The sequence below is a fragment of the Elephas maximus genome, chromosome 6 (assembly GCF_024166365.1).
Source record: "Elephas maximus indicus isolate mEleMax1 chromosome 6, mEleMax1 primary haplotype, whole genome shotgun sequence".
Classification (NCBI taxonomy): Eukaryota; Metazoa; Chordata; class Mammalia; order Proboscidea; family Elephantidae; genus Elephas; species Elephas maximus.
The window spans coordinates 134,366,074-134,384,877 of record NC_064824.1 but is presented as its reverse complement, the minus strand read 5'-3'; the positions used below and the strand labels follow the sequence as shown (position 1 = coordinate 134,384,877).

The window sequence follows — 18,804 nt, the reverse complement described above, 5'->3', positions numbered from 1 at the left end:
TAATACGAAAAGACAACTCTAAAACCACGGAGAAGATATTTTTCAGTCAGTAACTGCTAAAAAGATTACTTTTTAGAATATACGTATTTTTTCTAACTCCAGAAAATCAAATGACAAAAAGCCCAATTAAAAATACTAATAAATGCTAAAATGAGTGGGTGAAAGTTAAAGCAGAAACATAAAATAGTTGGAAACCCTATGGGACAGTTCTACTCTGCCATATAGTGTTGCTATGAGACAAAACCAACTCCACCGCAAAGGGTTTGGTCATTAGAGATTAGGAAAATATAAATCAAAATCACAATCAGATACCATTTTATACCTACTTGATCGGTAAGAACTGAAAAGTCTGACAATATCATGTGTTAATAAGGATGTGAAGAAATGGAAACTCTTAAACATTCCTAGAAGGACACAAAGAAAAAAGAAAAGGGTACAACCATTTTGGAAGAGTTTGTCTTTTATGTTGTACACATATACACAGGTGTGATTCAGTAATTTCACTCCTACACAGAGTCTAGAGAACCTTTAGTTAGCGAGCACTGGAATGTTCATAGGAGCATTGCTCATACAACAAAAATTTGGGTTCAACTTAAATGTCCATTGCTAGGTAAATTATGGTATATTTCAAAAAAAGAGGAAATGCTATGAATTAAAATGAATGCATTAAAATGTATGAAATACATGAATAAATCTTAGAAACAAAGGAATGAAAAATCCAAATCATAGAAGACTATGTATGGGATATTTTTTATAAAGTTCCTCAAAACAAACAAAATGAAATAATATATTACTACTTGCTGATACTTAAAAAAAAAAAAAAAACCATCACCGTTGAGTTGATTCTGACTCATAGTGACCCAACAAGACAGAAAGGAACTGCCCCTTAGGGATTCCAAGTAGTGGCTGGTGGATTTGAACTGCCGACCTTTTGGCTGGCAGCCAAGCTCTTAACCATTACACCACCAGGGCTTCAAGGGATATAAATATTTGTAAATTATTTTAAAAAGCAAGTTTTGATTAGTATATTTAGGACACTGGTTCAATCTAGGGACAAAATTAGTGATTATGACAGAAAGGAATACCCACGGGACTTCAATACGATTGGTGATGTTGTGTGCCTTTGAGTCGATTCCGACTCACGGCAACCGTATTCGACTCACAGCAGCCATATATTATATTCCTTAAATTGGGTGGCAGATTCATGGGTTCATTTAATACCAGACTTCAAAACTCATGTGTTAGATAGGCTCTCTTGTTTGTAAAACACAGTTTGTAACTAGAGTTAAACATTTTAAAATATTTTAGACAGATATATGTTGTTGTTAGGGGCTGCTGAGTTGGTTCCAACTCATAGCAACCCTAAGCAGAACAGAACAAAACACTGCCCAGTCCTGTGCCACACTTAAAATTGTTGTTATGCTTGAGCCCACTGTTAAAGCCACTGTGTCAATTCACCTTGTTGAGGGTCTTCCTCTTTTCCGCTGACCCTCTACCAAGCGTGATGTCCTTCTCCAGGGACTGATCCCTCCTGACAACATGTCCAAAGTATGTAAGACACAGTCTTGCCATCCTCGCTTCCAAGGAGCATTCTGGTTGTACTTCTTTTAAGACAGATTTGTTCGTTCTTTTGGCAGTCCATGGTATATTCAATATTCTTTGCCAACACCACAATTCAAAGACGTCAATTCTTCTTCAGTCTTCCTTATTCATTGTCCAGCTTTCACATGCATATGTGATTGAAAATACCCATGGCTTGGGTTCGGAGCGCCTTAGTCTTCAAGGTGACATCTTTGCTTTTCAATACTTTAAAGAGGTCATTTGCAGCAGATCTGCCCAATACAAAGCATCTTTTGATTTCTGGACGGCTGCTTCCGTGGCTGTTGATTGTGGATCCAAGTAAAATGAAATCTAAGACAACTTCAATCTTTTCTCCATTTATCATGATGTTGCTTAATGGTCCAGTTGTGAGGATTTTTGTTTTCTTTATTTTGAGGTGTAATCCATACTGAAGGCTGTGGTCTTTGATCTTCATTAGTAAGTGTTTCAAGTCCTCTTCACTTTCAGCAAGCAAGGTTGTGTCATCTGTATAACGCAGGTTGTTAATGAGTCTTCCTCCAATCCTGATGCCCCGTTCTTCTTCATATAGTCCAGTTTCTCTGATTATCTGCTCAGCATACAGATTGAATAGGTATGGTAAAAGGATACAATCCTGATGCACACCTTTCCTGAATTTAAACCACTCCGTATCCCCTTGTTCTGTCAGAACAACTGCCTCTTGATCTATGTAAAGGTTCCTCGGGGCACCATTAGGTGTTCTGGAATTCCCGTTCTTCACAATGTTATCCATAATTTGTTATGATCCACAAAGTTGAATGCCTTTGCATACTCAATAAAACACAGGTAAACATCCTTCTGTTATTCTCTGCTTTCAGCCAGGATCCATCTGACATCAACAATGATATCCCTGGTTCTACAACCTCTTTTGAAACAGGCCTGAGTTTCTGGCAGTTCCCTGTCCATATACTGCTGCAGCTGCTTTTGAATGATCTTCATCAAAATTTTGCTTGTGTATGATATAAACGATATTGTTCTATAATTTCCACGTTCGGTTTGGATCACCTTTCTCGGGAATAGGCATAAATATGCACCTCTTCCAGTCAGTTGGCCAGGAAGCTGTCTTCTGTATTTCTTGGCACAGATGAATAAGCACCTCCAGCGCTGCATCTGTTTGTTGAACCATCCCAAGTGATATTCCATCAATTCCTGGAGCCTTGTTTTTCACCAATGCCTTCAGTGCAGCTTGGACTTCTTCCTTCAGTACCATCGGTTCCTGATCATATGCCACCTCTTGAAATGGTTGAACATCGACTAATTCTTTTTGGTATAATGACTCTGTGTATTCCTTCCATCTTCTTTTGATGGCTCCTGAGTTGTTTAATACTTTCCCCATGTAATCCTTTACTATTTCAACTCAAAGCTCGGATTTTTTCCTCAGTTCTTTCAGCTTGAGAAACACCAAGCGTGTTCTTCACTTTTGGTTTTCTATCCTCCAGCTCTTTGCACGTGTCATTATAATACTTTGTCTTCTCGAGCCGCCCTTTGAAATCTTCTGTTCAGTTCTTTTACTTCATCATTTCTTCCTTTTGCTTTAGCTGTTCGACGTTCGACAGCAAGTTTTAGAGTCTCCTCTGACATCCATCTTGGTCCATTCTTTCTTTCTGGTCTTTTCAATGACCTCTTGCTTTCTTCATGGATGATGTCCTTGATGTCATTCCACAACTTGTCTGGTCTTCGGTCATTAGCACTCAATGCATCAAATCTATTCTTTGAAATGGTCTCTAAATTCAGGTGGGATATACTCAAGGTTGTATTTTGGCTCTCGTGGACTTGCTCTGATTTTCTTCAGTTTCAGCTTGAACTTGCATATGAGTAACTTATGGTCTGTTCAACAGTTGGCCCCTGGCCTTGTTCTGACTGATGATATCGAGCTTTTCCATCGTCTCTTTCCACAGGTGTAGTCGATTTGATCCTGTGTGTTCCATCTGTGTGTATAGTCGCCGTTCATGTTGGTGAAAGAAGGTATTTGTAATGAAGAAGTCGTCGGTATTGCAAAATTCTATTATTCGATCTCCAGCATTGTTTCTATCACCAAGGCCATATTTTCCAACTACTGATGCTTCTTCTTTGTTTCCGACTTTTGCATTCCAATCACCAGTAAACATTAATGCATGCCGACTGCATGTTTGATCAATTTCAGACTAAGAAGCTGATAAAAATCTTCAATTTCTTCATCTTTGGTCTTAGTGGTTGGTGCATAAATTTGAATAATAGTCATATTATTCTATTATTAACTGGTCTTCCTTATAGGCATATGGATATTATCCTATCACTGACAGCATTGCACTTCAAGGTAGATCTTGAAATGTTCTTTCTAACAATGAATGCAACACCATTCCTCTTCAAGTTGTCATTCCCAACATAGTGAACTATACAATTGTCCGATTCAAAATGTCCAATACCAGTCAAGTTCAGCTCACTACTGCCTAGGATATCGATGTTTATGCGTTCCATTTCATTTTTGACGATTTCCAATTTTCCTAGATTCACACTTCGTACATTCCAGGTTCCGATTATTAATGGATGTTTGCAGCTGTTTCTTCCCATTTTGAGTCGTGCCACATCAGCAAATGAAGGTCCCAAAAGCTTTATTCCATCCACGTCATTAAGGTCGACTCTACTTTGAGGAGGCAGCTCTTCCCCAGTCATCTTTTGAGTGCCTCCATCCTGGGGGGCTCATCTTGCAGCACTATATCAGACAATGTTCCGCTGCTATTCATAAGGTTTTCATTGGCTAATGCTTTTCAGTAGACTGTCAGGTCCTTCTTCCTAGTCTGTCTTAGCCTGGAAGCTCAGCTGAAACCTGTCCTCCATGGGTGACCCTGCTGGTATCTGAATACCAGTGGCATAGCTTCCAGCATCACAGCAAATATATACCAAGCTCTTAATAGTGATTATATCTGGGAGTGAAATTATAGAATAATTTGAGTAATTTTAACAGTAAGCATATGTCTTTATTTGGAAAAATAAAAGTTAAAAAGTTTTCTTAATAGTAATATCACAATAATAAGCAGCTATGAGCTAGAACGCTTTCCTCATTGGGGCATTTTATAATGATCACCACTTCGATTTTTTCTCAAAGGAGTTCCTCCATGAATACTACTCCCATTCACAACAAATGACATTACAACTAGGTCCTACTGTAAGCTCAGACAGTGTCAAAACAACATTCCCAACTTCCTACAGTTGATATGCGGGGTTGTAGGGTGTGTGTGTGTGTGTAAACCTTCTAAATAAATAAACATTCGTTCCACTGTCATGGGTGATGTGCAAGTAAAAAACTTGAGGGAAGACCAGCTACAGATAAGGAAATCATGACAGGAAAATCCTTCAAATTGGCCTCTCTGCCTTAAAGAGAAGAGAGTAGGAACACAACGGTCAGCATTTGTTTTCTAAACCATACATCCTCCTTTCTCCACTAAATACTGTTATAAAGTCTTGGCCTGAAAACTAGGCTATACACAGGAAGATACTCATACATCCTTGTTGCTATCCTCACACTTACGGGTCCAGGTTGGCAACTCTGTGCAAACAGATACAAGGGCACCAGATCCCTAAGAACCTGCCAAAAAAAAAAAAAAAAGAACCTGCCAGTGGGGAATAATCCAGCATTGGCTACACCTAGGGCCCAGAACTTCAGTTAACATACAAAGTTAAAACCAACTGTGGTAACTTCACAGCATCTTTGGCCGTATATTTCTGTGTTATTCTCTATAACCAGAAGGAGAAAATATGTTTCTTTCCCCTCTCTGGCTCAGTGTCATAACACAGCCGAAGGCAGAAGTAAGGAATGAGAGCTTCAGGAAAACTGAGCCAATCGGTGAAAACAGATAAACGGCTGGGGACAGTAACGAGGCTCGACAACAAGGAATGATTTTAGGGGAGGCCTCGAAAGAAGCAAAGAGGCTGAAGGAATTTATAGAGTGGAAGAGAAGGCTAACAGATCTGAGGTACTCTACCATTTTTAAATAATATTTTCAAGAAGATGTACTCGAAATTGGAGCTGAAGATGAGGACCTTGGAAGAAGTGTTCAAGACTATGGCGTGCAGTATGGGGAAGCACAGGTTGGTCATCCTTGCCGGCCTCAGGACCATTCTCCTCATTCCTTCTACTTGTGCTCTGCTTTGACCAGCATGGCCTCAGTGTTAAAGATGTAGCTTTTTCCAAAGCTGATTCTTACAGGCCACCAGGTGGAGCCCAACAGTCACAAAAAAAGAGCCCCCTCCTCTGCCTGATTGGCTTTTTCTCTACTAGCCAGCTAGAACCAAGCCCCCTGGAAATGAAAGCCTAAGTCTGCTAATGCAAGTTCATAGCATTACAGCCTCTACCTCAGCAGAGCTTTTAAATAAGGAATCTACTCTTGAAAAGGTGAAACACTCCTTTTGTGTAGGGAAAAAGATTGGCTAGAGCTCTTTTTCAGTTTGCTAATCTTCCTACAGGCTATGACTCAATGAAACTATCTTCTACCTACCTGGTTACTGTTTTATTTTCCTACCAAATAAATGTAGTGTTGACCACCTCCCCACTTTATGTCTACACTGTATGAAATTCAGTATCTATCAAAACTGAATGGAAGAGTAAAAGTATTTATTTCCATCAGTCAACAAGTATTTCTGATTGTCTGACAACTAACCATAAAGTAAAAGCCTTCACGATGGGGGAGATGCCAGAACGACACCCCCTCCCTCCACCCCAACCACTTCCTCCTCCACCACACACACCATTAACCAGAGCTTCCCGCTTCTCCTTTCACCTCACCTAGTCACTCAATGCAACCTGCTGTTCCTCCCTATGATTAAGACCAGTAGTAGTTATCCATTTTCTATTTTTAATTTCAGCAGTCTCCCATTAAGTTTATACAACCCATGCTCAATCAAAAATTTCTCAACGCTGCTGTATCTGCCCTGGCTTATTCATATCCCCTCCCGCTGCCCGGCCAAAGCTTCCAAGGTTTGCTAGAGAAAATAATGGAAATATGTCAATTTGCTCTAGGTCAATTCATGCCGTATATCTTCAGTTGGGTTTCGGCATTGCCAAGAAATGGTATTATGTTCCCCATAGTAGATGCTGTAAAACTTCTCTATTTTCTTCAAGACTTATCCTTAAATATCCAAGGAGAAAAAACCACAAAAAAATCTAAGAGAAAGTGACCATGATATTTCCATGCTCAAGACCTCTTGTGGGAAAGCTGGGGTTGTAAACTCTAGACTTTAGGATAGCTAATTTCACAAAGTTCTGAGAAAATACAGGCATGAATTCCACAGAGATTCTAAAGGGAAAGATAAGAGGGTTGGGAAACTCTTTCAACTATAAACCTGATTATATAAATGGAAATCATTCCAGTGAGAAAATCAATATGGCTTTTTTTTTTTTTTAACTATCCTGGGCAGGAGTTTTGATAATAACTATTAAAAGCCTTAGATATATTGTGATGCATACAAAAGCTGTGATGCCTAAGAGCCAGCAAGGACACGCTAAGAACAGGTTACCTTTGGGTTTTTTTGATAGCATTACGGGACTAAGATTCATGAAAATGTGGTAGATATGGTGTACAGAGAGTTCTACAAGGCTCATCTGAGATCTCTCCTGATAGTTCTAAGAACAAGATGGAGAATAACTTACAAGTGGATGTCTCCAAAAGTCTAAATCGCTCTGAGAGCCCCTTAATTGGAGGCACCACTGGGAGTGCCAGAGAGGCAACATTTAGACCAAAGGGGAGATCAAGATCCATGGTTCTTACAAAGCTACTTATGTTATATATTCTATTAATGTGGGCATTTTATTCAACCTTTTTGTTAAATATGTGTAAAACTGTGACACCTTGGCTGCCTTTCTAGTTCTGAGTTTCTCCTGAGACCTGCCTCCATATCCTGCCTTGGGTTTCAAGAGAATCATCAGTTTCTTATATTAATCCCCACTTTGATTTAAATTAGCTCAAGTGGTATTCCATGACTTAGAATCAAACCATCCCTGAAACATGTATGTACAAGTTCTTCTGCCTGAGACTTTATACCGTTCCTTGAATAAAGAAACCATAGCTTGTTCACCTTTGTGTTTCTCACATCATTCAGCACGGTGCCTCACACATAATAGTCAATACAGGTCTGGTAAACCAAATTTAGCTACAGAAGAAGTAAAATGACTTTGGACTTGAGTTGTTGTTGTGAGATGCCGTCAAGTCAGTTCTGACTCACAGCAACCCTATGTACAACAGAACAAAACGCTGCCCAGTCCTGCGCCATCCTCACAATTGTTACTATATTTGAGTCCATTGTTGCAGCCACTGTGTCAATCCATCTCATTAAGGGTCTTCTTCTTTTTCACGGACCCTCTACTTTATCAAGCATGATGTCCTCCTCCAGGGACTGGTCCCTTCTGTAATTAGTAGCAATTACAGAGGCAGAAAAAGTTCAATACTTTTAAGGGGAGAAGTATAAAGGGGCAGGGAAGAAATTAGGAGGGGAGTCACCATGGCTGAACTCGGTTTTTAGACATAGCTTATGTAGAAGCCAGTTACACATAGTCACACCCAGAGCAAGTACTACCTTCATGTTCCTCGTTAAAACCTGGCACAGATAAGGGAGGGAAGCCAGGCAGTCACAGCACAGTGTGTTCTGACTGGGAAACGGTGACCTCAGTTCCTAAAGATCGGTAACTGATAGCCAGAACAAAATGGCAAGGCGACCACCAGCACGCTCGACAGCTGCACCCTCACCCTCGGGAGACAGGAGTCAGCTGAGAACTGTGTCAGGAAAACCTGCCACATCTTACTTCTTAAAATAATTTTTCTCTCTTTTTTGCAAAGACTTTAAAAGGCTTATTACCATAAGGGACTGTTTTTGAAGTCTTTATATCAAGAAGGGAGTGGAAAAGTTGATTCCTTTTTCCATCTAAATATGAGAATCTTCAATTTTTTTTATTTTGAAAAAATACATATTAATACATGACTATTATTTTTTAAATATTCTTGCTTTAGATGAGGCAAATGTGCTTGCTGCTTCAAAGGCCTGACTCTTGTTGTTGCTGTTGCTGTACTTGACCCATAAGGTATCTGATGAAGTAATAACTCAGCTGTGAAAAGGACCAGGGAGGCCATTCAAGTAATGAGAGCAGCTCACCCCATGAAGATTTCCTGACTACACCCTTACCGCTTAAAAACTAAGGAAGCGGTCCAATCAAGTGTGCACAATGGGATCTGGCAGATAGGCACATGAAAGACAGGCTGGCTTTTCCGGGTTGGATGTGAAAGTCTTCCCTTTCCATGGCCAGAGTGTGGAGAGCACAATCAACAGGGGCAGCGTGGCACGGCCATTATCGGGCCTTTTGATTTGACGGTGAGAAACTGGAAAGCCTCTGAGAAAGGTCTATTTAGGGCTCAAGGCGTTAATGTCTCTTAGGCTTACCCAGTTAGGCTTAAAAATGATGACACTGCAATCACACTACTTGAGAGCAGAAAAGGAAGTTTAACTGCTCCTAAGCAGCTCTGAGGTCACACCCGTCACACCAATCATAATACGACTGAAAAAGTGGCACAGGGTAGGGTTTCTTAAATTGCCTTGGGTATGACACCCAGACGTGACTTGGCTTACCTCACTAGTTGTGTAAAGTGAAGTATAGACTAAACCTGATAAAAGCACACCTGGGCCATCCACTCAGTGCTGGCCTTCAGAGCCAGAGAACATTCCCAGAGGGTCCATCCTGCATAAGCTAGATGACCAACCAGCATGTCACCACACTGGCCTAAAGGCAAACGTCACAACAAACTCTTCTCTAGCTCATATTGTTTTATTTCTGTTTCTTGTGAAACATGAACCAGATACCATCAATAATAAACAGCTAAAGATATAGTTAAAATCCAATATTGCTTTTCTTTAAAATAAACACCGGCATGTGTAGCATCTCTCACATACTGGGTCCAGCAGCTTCTTCAGCTCTACATGAAGTGGCCATCCATGATGCTCTGTAATCCATAATTTAGATTACAGTGGTTTCTAGCAGCTTCCAGGGAAACAGTGTACCCCTTCCTGCTTACAGCAGGGTAACTTAATTTTTAATGCCACAGGTGAAACCTCTGATGATCAACATCAAAAAGGCAAATCATTCAAAGCTACCTTTATATTCACATTTTAAAGCAAAGGAGACTGGGGACCCCTAAATATACTTTTATATTTTACCACTAGAGTCTGAAAAGAGGGCTCTGTCTGAGGCAATGAATGTGGTACACATGAACAGATGGGATTCACGACAGAACAGGACATAAGCAGGGCTCACAATGTGCTTGTATTTCATACCGAAATACAAAAACAAATGGTAATCGCCTGGCTACTCAAGAACCTATACATGACCACTTGACTTGAGGTGATAGCTAAGGGTAATTGCTGAAAAGCCAGGACCAAAATATGTTAAGTACCATGCTTTAATAGGAAAAAGAGTTACTTACAAGCCACCTAAACTGAGTTCTGCCAGGGACCCACAGTTTAGCTTGCCAGAGATCACCTACCCCAGGGCAAAATTGCTGTCCTCCTTCCAGTCCACAATACGGCAGATGAACAGTGTGTTGGCATAGTCTTTAGGCCTGGTCACGAAGTCCTGGGGGCAGTCTTTGAGAGGAACATAAATTCTAGGCACTCGGTGGTCCGAGGGGGAAAACAGGGCATATTTCCTAAACAGCTCACTATTCTTGTCAGCCAAGAGCTTGAGGAGGCCCGTTGCTGCCCGGGAATGTTTTTTCTCCAAGATGTAAACTACCTGAAAACACCAAAGATATGGTCAATATTGTTTATCCACAGAACAGTTGGGAGAAGTCAGCAGGGTACTATTCTATCAAGTAGCTGGTCCAGCAGCTTTTCTAGGTCAAAATTAAGCAGCTCCCAGTGATGCTCTGTGACCAAGTAATCCATATTTAAGCTGCAACAACTTAAGTGTCCAGTAAGCATGTAAGCAAAACAAAACCCACTGCCTTTGAGTCAATTTTGACTCTCAACAACCCTATGGGACAGAGTAGAACTGTCCCATAGGGTTTCCAAGGAGTGGCTGCTGGATTCGAACTGCTAATATTTTTTGGTTAGCAGCTGAGCTCTTAACCACTGCGCCATTAAACCCAAGAAAACACTCTGCAATGCATGGGTGAATGAGATGAAAGTGCTTTTCAGCCGTTATCTATGTTTTAAGATGTGTAAAATTCCAGCAGGGAAGTTAGGTACGTGTTTTGCAATTCATTTTATCTCATGTGATCAATCGAAGTATTTCACATGAACAAAATAGCAGTTGCTTTTCAAAATATTATTGAATGTAAATAAATTACTACTCTTCTTTATAATGTCTTCGAAAGAGAAATATTTAGCCTTCCGTCTTTCCAAGATTAAACCCTGCCTTCCATTTGACCAGGTGAAGGGTCAGGCCTCCACACCCTACATGCATATGCTATTCCCACAGAGAGAGAAAGAAGCATTCTTGAAGCAGGTGGGTCTTCTCCCACACCCACCCTGGGAAGCTTCTTCCTGGACTGTGTTTTCTCCTGATACAGTCTTTGGCTTCAACTCCTCCCCCCTTTCCAAATGAACTCTCACCTCTGTGCTCCCATAATACCTTGTGTATACTTCTGCTAAACCAAAACCAAACCCACTGCCTTGGAGTCAATTCCGACTCACAGAGACCCTATACGACAGAGTAAAACTGCCCCACAGAGTTTCTAAGGAGCACCTGGTGGATTCGAACTGCTGACCTTTCAGTTAGCGGCCATGGCTCTTAACCACTACGCCACCAGGGTTTGCACTAAAGCACTGTATTTATCTTATTGTAACTGTTCACAGGCTTGTGTCTTCCTCTAGACCAGGGATTGGCAGACATCTTCAGTAACAAAGCAAAGGGTAAATATTTTAGGCTTTGGTGGCCAAAGGGCAAAATCAAGGATATTATACTGATATGTAACAAGAGAAAACAAATTTCCACAATCTTTTTATTGCTGAAATTCAAAATGTAATAATACTGAGTACACATTTTTGTTATACAAGTGTACTAACAAGAAGAACGGAATTCGTTTTGGGGGGGTAACATCTTGCTAGCTTGAGGTTTAGTGTTCCTATCATCAAAACTGATTGCAAACATCCACATGGTAATGCTGATCTATAAAGAGATTTTATAAATTTCACCTTAGAAAACGCTCGTTCACGTAGATTAAAAATATCCATGCTGCCGAGTTGATTCCAACTCATAACGGCCCTATAAGACAGAGTAGAACTGCCCCATAGGGTTTCCAAGGAACAGCTGGTGGGTTCAAACTGCCAACCTTTTGGTTAGCAGCCAAGCTCTTAACCACTATGCCACCAGGGCTCCTGTTCACATAGATAAAAACAAAACAAATCCACTGTTGTCGAGTCGATTCCAACTCATAGTGACCCTACAGGACAGAGTAGAACTGCCCCACAGAGTTTCCAAGGAGTGCCTGGCAGATTTCAACTGTCAACCTCTTGGTTAGCAGCTGTAGCACTTAACCACTACGCCACCGGGGTTTCCATTCACATAGATAGGTACTGCCAAATATCGATATTAATCTACAAGCACATGATTTTAATTGAGTACGTTTATCACACAGAAGGCATGTATAGAATTCTATTAGACTCTCCTCTTTATATTTGCCTTTTTAAGCCTGTCATTACATGACCAATTAATCACTTCTAATTGAAGATTAGACGGAAACTTCTTCATTGTACTCGAGAGACTCCTGTGGCTAAGTTGCTCCTCCATTCCAGGGATCCCTAACCAGTCTACCCAGAAACCCAGTGCCACCGAGTCAATTCTGACTCCAGTCTACCTTCCTCTTTTCACCTTTTAAGTTTTCTAATTTTCCTAGGTGTTGCTTTGCTATGAGTTGGGAATACTGTGAAGACAGCACGTAGTTTGGCAATGTCCACATATACTGTATTGTTTTTAGCACTGCTATAGTGTCACTGCCTAACAACACACAATGCTTTACCTGGTTTGACTGACAAAAGAATCCATATTTCATTGCACCTTAAAAGTGTGACATTCAAAGTTCACTCTTCTTGTTTTGACGAGTATGCAGTGGTAATAAAAAATAATAATAAAATGTCACAATATGGTGACAAGAATGGTACTTGAAGTGCTCCTGCCTTGTCACCGTATCACTGAGATTTGTAGTGTGCTGAGCGGCAGTGCACATACAGTCTCTGTGGCAACTACCCAACTCTGCTGTGGTAACATGAAAGCTTCCACGGACAATACATAAACGAGTGAGCCTGGCTGTGTTCTAATAAAACTTTATTTACAGATACTGAAATTTAAGTTTTATATAATTTTCTTTTATTTTTTTCCCAATCATTTAAAAATGTAAAAATCGTTCTTAGGATGGGGGCCACATAAAACCAGGGAGTGAGTTGACTTTGGCCCAGGGGCCAGAGTTTGCCACTCCCTGCTCTAGACCAGGAATCACATCCTGAAATACCAACATGGGCCGGGTGGGGGGAAAAAGAGAGAAAGGGTGCTACCGGGGGCACTAGCAAGTAGGAGAATGCACGTTCCATCTGCAGAGGGCGGCCTCTACTCGGCCATGACTGACTAAAGTCCTTTAGGAATGTGGCCCAGTGTTGCCAGGTGTTTTGTTTTGACAGGCAAGGGCAGAAAAGTTTTTTGTTTTTATGTAAGCTACTAAGTTAAAATTTTAAAATACTGCACAGGTCAAATAAAACAGGTCTGTGAGCCAGCGAGCATGTTGCCTGAATGAGCTTAATATGCAAAATGCTTATTGAAAGAAAGAGCTAGGTAACTGGGCAGCAATCAGGGTAACGTATCTGTAATATCATTTAAAAACTCCTCATGTCAAGACGCAGGAAACGCTCTCTTAACTAGTTGGATTAAGTGACCAGACTGCATTCCCAGGTAAACACGCAGGCGGATGCCTCTGGTACACAGAGCCCCATGCCGTGATGCCACCGAACACCCTGTCTTTGCACTTCTTCTACCACGAGCTCTCTGTGCAGCCAGAACCAGCAGTTTGACGCCACACTGGAATATGCCAACAGCATATATTATTAAGAAATAAAGCTGAATTACACAAAACGATAAAACAGGAGTGCAAGAGACAGTTCCTATGATAACCAAATTGAATGTTTTTGAAAAAAAAATTCAATTATTAAAAATTTACTTTTGAAATATAAATGGACATGACAACAATAAAAGTAGATCCAAAATGTGTAAAAATCTAGGAGCCGTCCACATTCATAAGACTTCACCAGTATCTAAAGTCTCACTCTGACTACCAAGAGATGCCACATTATGAATGTGGTTTAAGCAAGAAGGAGGATGCAGAGCTCCAATCCACAAGGCCACACCCAAAGAAAAGGCCCTGGGTCTTTATCCAAAGATAGGCAAAGGAAGATATGTTTGTATGTTTAAGGTTATTTTACAAAATTCGCTTTGTATGACTCCCTGCTTCCACTGACTTTTCTGATGAACTGACCACCTCCAGTCCTGACTGCCTCACATGAGGGGCCTGGGACAAGCAGCTCAGCTGACAGCCACTTGGAGAAGTGGAGAAAATCTGTCGGCAATGACCTTTGCTGATTTTTGCAAGGACTTCTCTGGGGAAGCTCTTGGGTCTTGTGATGTGAAGGTGTTCTCCTCTTTTGTAACTGCTGCCCCAGCATTCTCTCCTCCTAAATTAAAGAGAGAAAACAGAGAAAGAGGGAGAGAAAAGGAGGAATCTATTAGATGCATATCTAAGTGAAGTGGCTAAGATCAATCACGTCACATACCTGCATTAATGCTCACCATGCAGCCTTCGCCTCAGCAGGCCACGGTTTATCTAGTTAACATTCTTCATGTGCTAATAAGCATCTTACACATGGAGAATATAAATCCATGTGGAATTAAACTAAATCGTCTGTGTGCCAAAATACCAAAAAACTCCGTGTTATTAAACACTGCCCCAGCCCACAACGAAGAACAGAGATACATTAATTTATTATGCACATCTGCTGAAATAAAACAAAATCCAATGTTAACTTCTAAAGTACTTTGGGACCAGCCATTACAAACAAAATGGTGGAAAATAGATTATATTTATTAAATAAATTAAAAAAAAAAACCCAACCCTGATTTTCCTGGCTTTTCTTAGTGACATTATATAAAGAGTAAAGTACTTAAAGTCTTTTAATGTTTAATTTCCTTTTTTAAAAAACACTTATAAAATGCACATTCACCCAAGAAACGGAAACCACATCTCCCCAGTAAAGAGGCAGTTAGGCTCTGGACCAGAGGTATTAAAAACCCTCAAGAACACAAGCAGCAAATTACACACTTTTGAACATTTAATATTTTGTATTTTCTTTTGTTACATTAGATTCCCCGCACACACCAAGAAAAAAAAAAACTCATCCAACTACATTGGAGTTTCTGGATTCTAAGGGCCACAATCAATTCATGTGGGACCCTCTCCAGACAGCTCAGGGAGACTCATACTTATCATCATTTAGACGTAACCAAAGGCCAAAATAAATAAATAAATCCTTTCAGGACTGGCTGCCTCTTAGCGAAAGCTCAGCTAAAAGCCAACTTTGACCGTTCTGGGCGTATTCTGGAAACACTGACATGATCTGACCTACTGGGGCTTCAGAATGATCAACTGCTTGCTTTTCCATCTACGCTGAAATCATTTACCTACCAAAGTGCCCGCCGAAAGCAGAATTCTCATTGTTTTCCAAAAAGGAAAAACACAAAAACTTTCCCATCGTCAATCACCCTATCTGCGAAAAAGTAAAATCTTTTGAGAAGACAGAGGGGGACAGGAACTGGCTGAACGGACACGGGCGGTGAGGAGGAACATGCTGTCTCATTAGGGGGAAGGCAGCTAGGAGGACACAGCAAGGTGTGTGTAAGTTTTTGTATGAGAAACTGACTTAGCTTGTAAACTTTCACTTAAAGCACAACAAATGAAAATAAACAAAAAGTAAAATCTTTTATTTGAGACATGTTCAGGGTTCCAAAGTCATCAGATGCTTCCGGAACATCTTTTATAATCTTAAGGGGGAAAAAAAAACCCACCTCACGTTCGTTGTTGATCCGTTCTATAACATTCTGTGGCAATGTGTTCTCCAGAACAAGGTAATTACAGAAGGAACACCCATTCCAACTCACAGCAACCCTACAGGGCAGAGCAGAACTGTCCCATGGAGTTTCCAAGGAGCGGCTGGTGGATTCAAACTGCTGACCTTTTGGTTAACAGCCGGAGCACTTAACCACTGTGCCACCAGGGCTCCAAGGAAAGAATGGGAGAATAGAATTGTCATGAACAAGTACACCCTATCTAGATATTCAATATTTGTGCTGTACAACTCAAGAAGGTAGTGAGAGGGCTGGTTTGTCCAAGGCAGCCCCAACCCTGGGCAGGCACCTTTCTTAGACAACTGCTGATGACTCCGCCTTCGATGACTTGCTTCAGATTCCAGCCCGACATAAAGCCAGCCTTCTGTTCCAAAGGATATGTCAGGCTACAGCCAAAAAAAAGGGGCAAGCCAGGGAAGTGAGCCCAGTCCTGGTTTCCAGATCTCACACCTGAACGTGACTTTCTCGTGTTCTGGGCGCATAAGGAAATCCTGACAGAAATAAAGCTTTGTTCGGACAAAGATGCATCCTAGTAAGTTACACTGAAGTTTACAGCCTTGCAAGGGAGCATGATCATAGGTACGATCAAGGAACGTGAAGAAAGGTCAATCACCTTAACAGGCTTCCAACAACTACGTCTTACCAATAACAAAGCTGTCAGTTTAATAAGGGGATCTAGCACATTATTTAATCACAGATAGCTTAATCACAAGATCATTTGTTTGTCTACTTCTCGTGTATTTACTGAGCTCTGGGCATTGAGGATTCAGTGGTGATGAAAAGAAATACAGTCCCTGCCCTCACGGAACAGAGTCTAATGTGGGGGCGAGATTAAATAACTGATTAATATGCAATTACAGTTGTGATGAATGCTGAGGTGGAAAGAGCGGCCTCACAGAGGCGGGGAGAACACACGTGATTTAGATTAGAGGTCAGGGAAGGCCTCTGAGTAGGCGACATTTAGGACTCTGGTCCGTGTAGGAGTGAAGAAGTGGGAGAAAGATCCCAGGTGGGGAATGGCACGTGGGAAAGACAGAGGTGGGGCGTTCTTGGCAAAATCAAGAAACAGAAAGATCATATGGCCGGAACGCAGTGAGCAAGAATGAGCCAGGCAGCACACAAGACCGAGAGGTAGACCCGAGTCAAGTCAGATGGGGACATGCAGGGCATGATAAAAATTGTGAACTTAAACCTAACTGCAATGGGAAGATGGCTTAAGATTTTGTGCAAGAAAGCGACACTACCCCAGGCGAGATGGGAGCGGGCTAAAACAAGCTGTAAGGACAGCAGCTAAGAGCCACTGCAGGAGCCCAGGCACGACCGGAGAGCTCCATGATGTAGGCACTGGGGTGCAATTCCAAGGGTCACGTGAAGACATATTTTGGAGTTGAACGACAGACTTAGTGGGAATGAAATATGAGAGCTTAAGGATTATTAGACATAAGAAGGGTTATTTCCAGCTTTCTGCCATCTACAACCAAGTTGGTGGCAGCATCTAGGAAAGACTAGAGGAGGAGGTGAAAATCTGGAGTTCTAGTTAAAAGACGACCCCAGCCTTCTTGCAACTAGGAGTGGCCTCTGTGTCTAAGTTTTAGCCAATAAGATGCAGATGAAAGTGTTGTGAGTGACTTCAAAGAAATGTTCTTAAAGGGAGGAGGCCCAGCCTTTCCTCCGTCCTCCTTCCTGCTGGCTGGAATGTGGATGTGACTGCTGGACCCCAAGCATTCATCTTGGGCCATGAAGCCACAGGCCAAATGTGTTTTCTCCTGTGCAGAGCACCATGACAGAATGAGCCTGCAGACTGCGGAGCTGTCCTACAAGCCCTGCCTGCCTATCTCTTTTATGTGAGGCAGAAATAAATTTCCTTCTTGCTTAAGCTATTGATATTTTAGGATTTAATGCTATTCTGAGCAGAACATATTTTCTAACATACAGGTCCAGATGATGAAATTGACAAGCTTGGACACTATCTCGTAAGGCCTTAAAAAGGCCAAGGGAATTTTTCTCTTGAGAGTTATATACCACATCTGTATGTAAGGGCTATGCATTCGGTAGCACACTGGAGTGGACAGACAATAGTCACAGAGCTGTCAGAAAGCTGGGGTCACTGTCTAGGCAAGACGTAATCAGAACCTGAATGAAGACAGCAGCAGGGAGGGGAACAGAAACAAGATGTGAGAGATATTTCTGAGAAGAAAGCTGCTCAATATGTCTTCATGGCTATGAAGACTTAACATGAGAAAAAATGAACTTAAATTAAGGATGCTTTTGACTGAATATCAGGAAGTATGCTTTGATGGAGCAATAAAACTCTGTGATGAAAGACTAGAATAGTTGCTGGACATCTTCAAAGGGAGGAAAGGTTGAGCATCCTGCAGTCTTCAGTTTTGCCACACTGAAGCACAGCTGGTCCCTTCTAGTTCAAATAATTCTAGAACTAGTGACTACCAAATTCTTCATCTAAATGCAAGAGTTTTCTGAATATTAGACATGCTACTAATACAGACAACCATTCATTATATTCCTTGAGAAACATTCTAGGAAGAAAAGTCCAGTGAAATCCTAATCTTTTTCTATAAATGATGGGAAACTTTTGTTCTACATTTAAGAAGTAAAATGGCATTGTCTGACGAAGCTGGCATTGCCCCTTACATCCAACAAGTAAAACCCAATACCTTATTTTGCTAAGAAAAATGATTCTCATTTGGCCATCTGACATAAACACAACAGACTGACTGCTGACAAGTCCGATGACTTTTAACACATTACAACTCTGCCAAAATTTTTCAGAGGCTTCGACTGTGAGACTAGCGGGGGCAATGAGGAAGAAGCAAGAAATTGGGCACAAAAGTGTGTTTCAATCTACTGTGACAAATCGAAGCCTTTTCCATCTCTGAATGAACGGTCGTGGAAATTTCCAGTTTCCAACAAGAGCTCAATGAAAACTGTAATATACATTTGTAAACAAAAATATGTCCCTTTCAGATCTCTCAAAATGAACCAACCAGTAAAACTTCTTTTTGATGGGCCCCTCCCGTGATGAAATGTAGACATGACCACCT

The 18,804-nt window shown here is 41.2% G+C and overlaps 1 protein-coding gene across 2 annotated transcripts in view; it reads right to left on the bottom strand.

Annotated features, from left to right (window-relative positions):
- Nucleotides 1–18,804, bottom strand: part of DIS3L2 (DIS3 like 3'-5' exoribonuclease 2) — a 386,635-nt gene that overhangs the window by 224,295 nt on the left and 143,536 nt on the right. For both annotated transcript variants that reach the window (XM_049888455.1, XM_049888454.1), the window contains exons 7-8: nt 14,195–14,295; nt 10,122–10,369 (exon numbers count right to left, since the gene is read on the bottom strand). In XM_049888455.1, the coding sequence (XP_049744412.1) occupies nt 10,122–10,369; nt 14,195–14,295 (349 nt within the window). The remainder of the gene's footprint in view (nt 1–10,121; nt 10,370–14,194; nt 14,296–18,804) is intronic.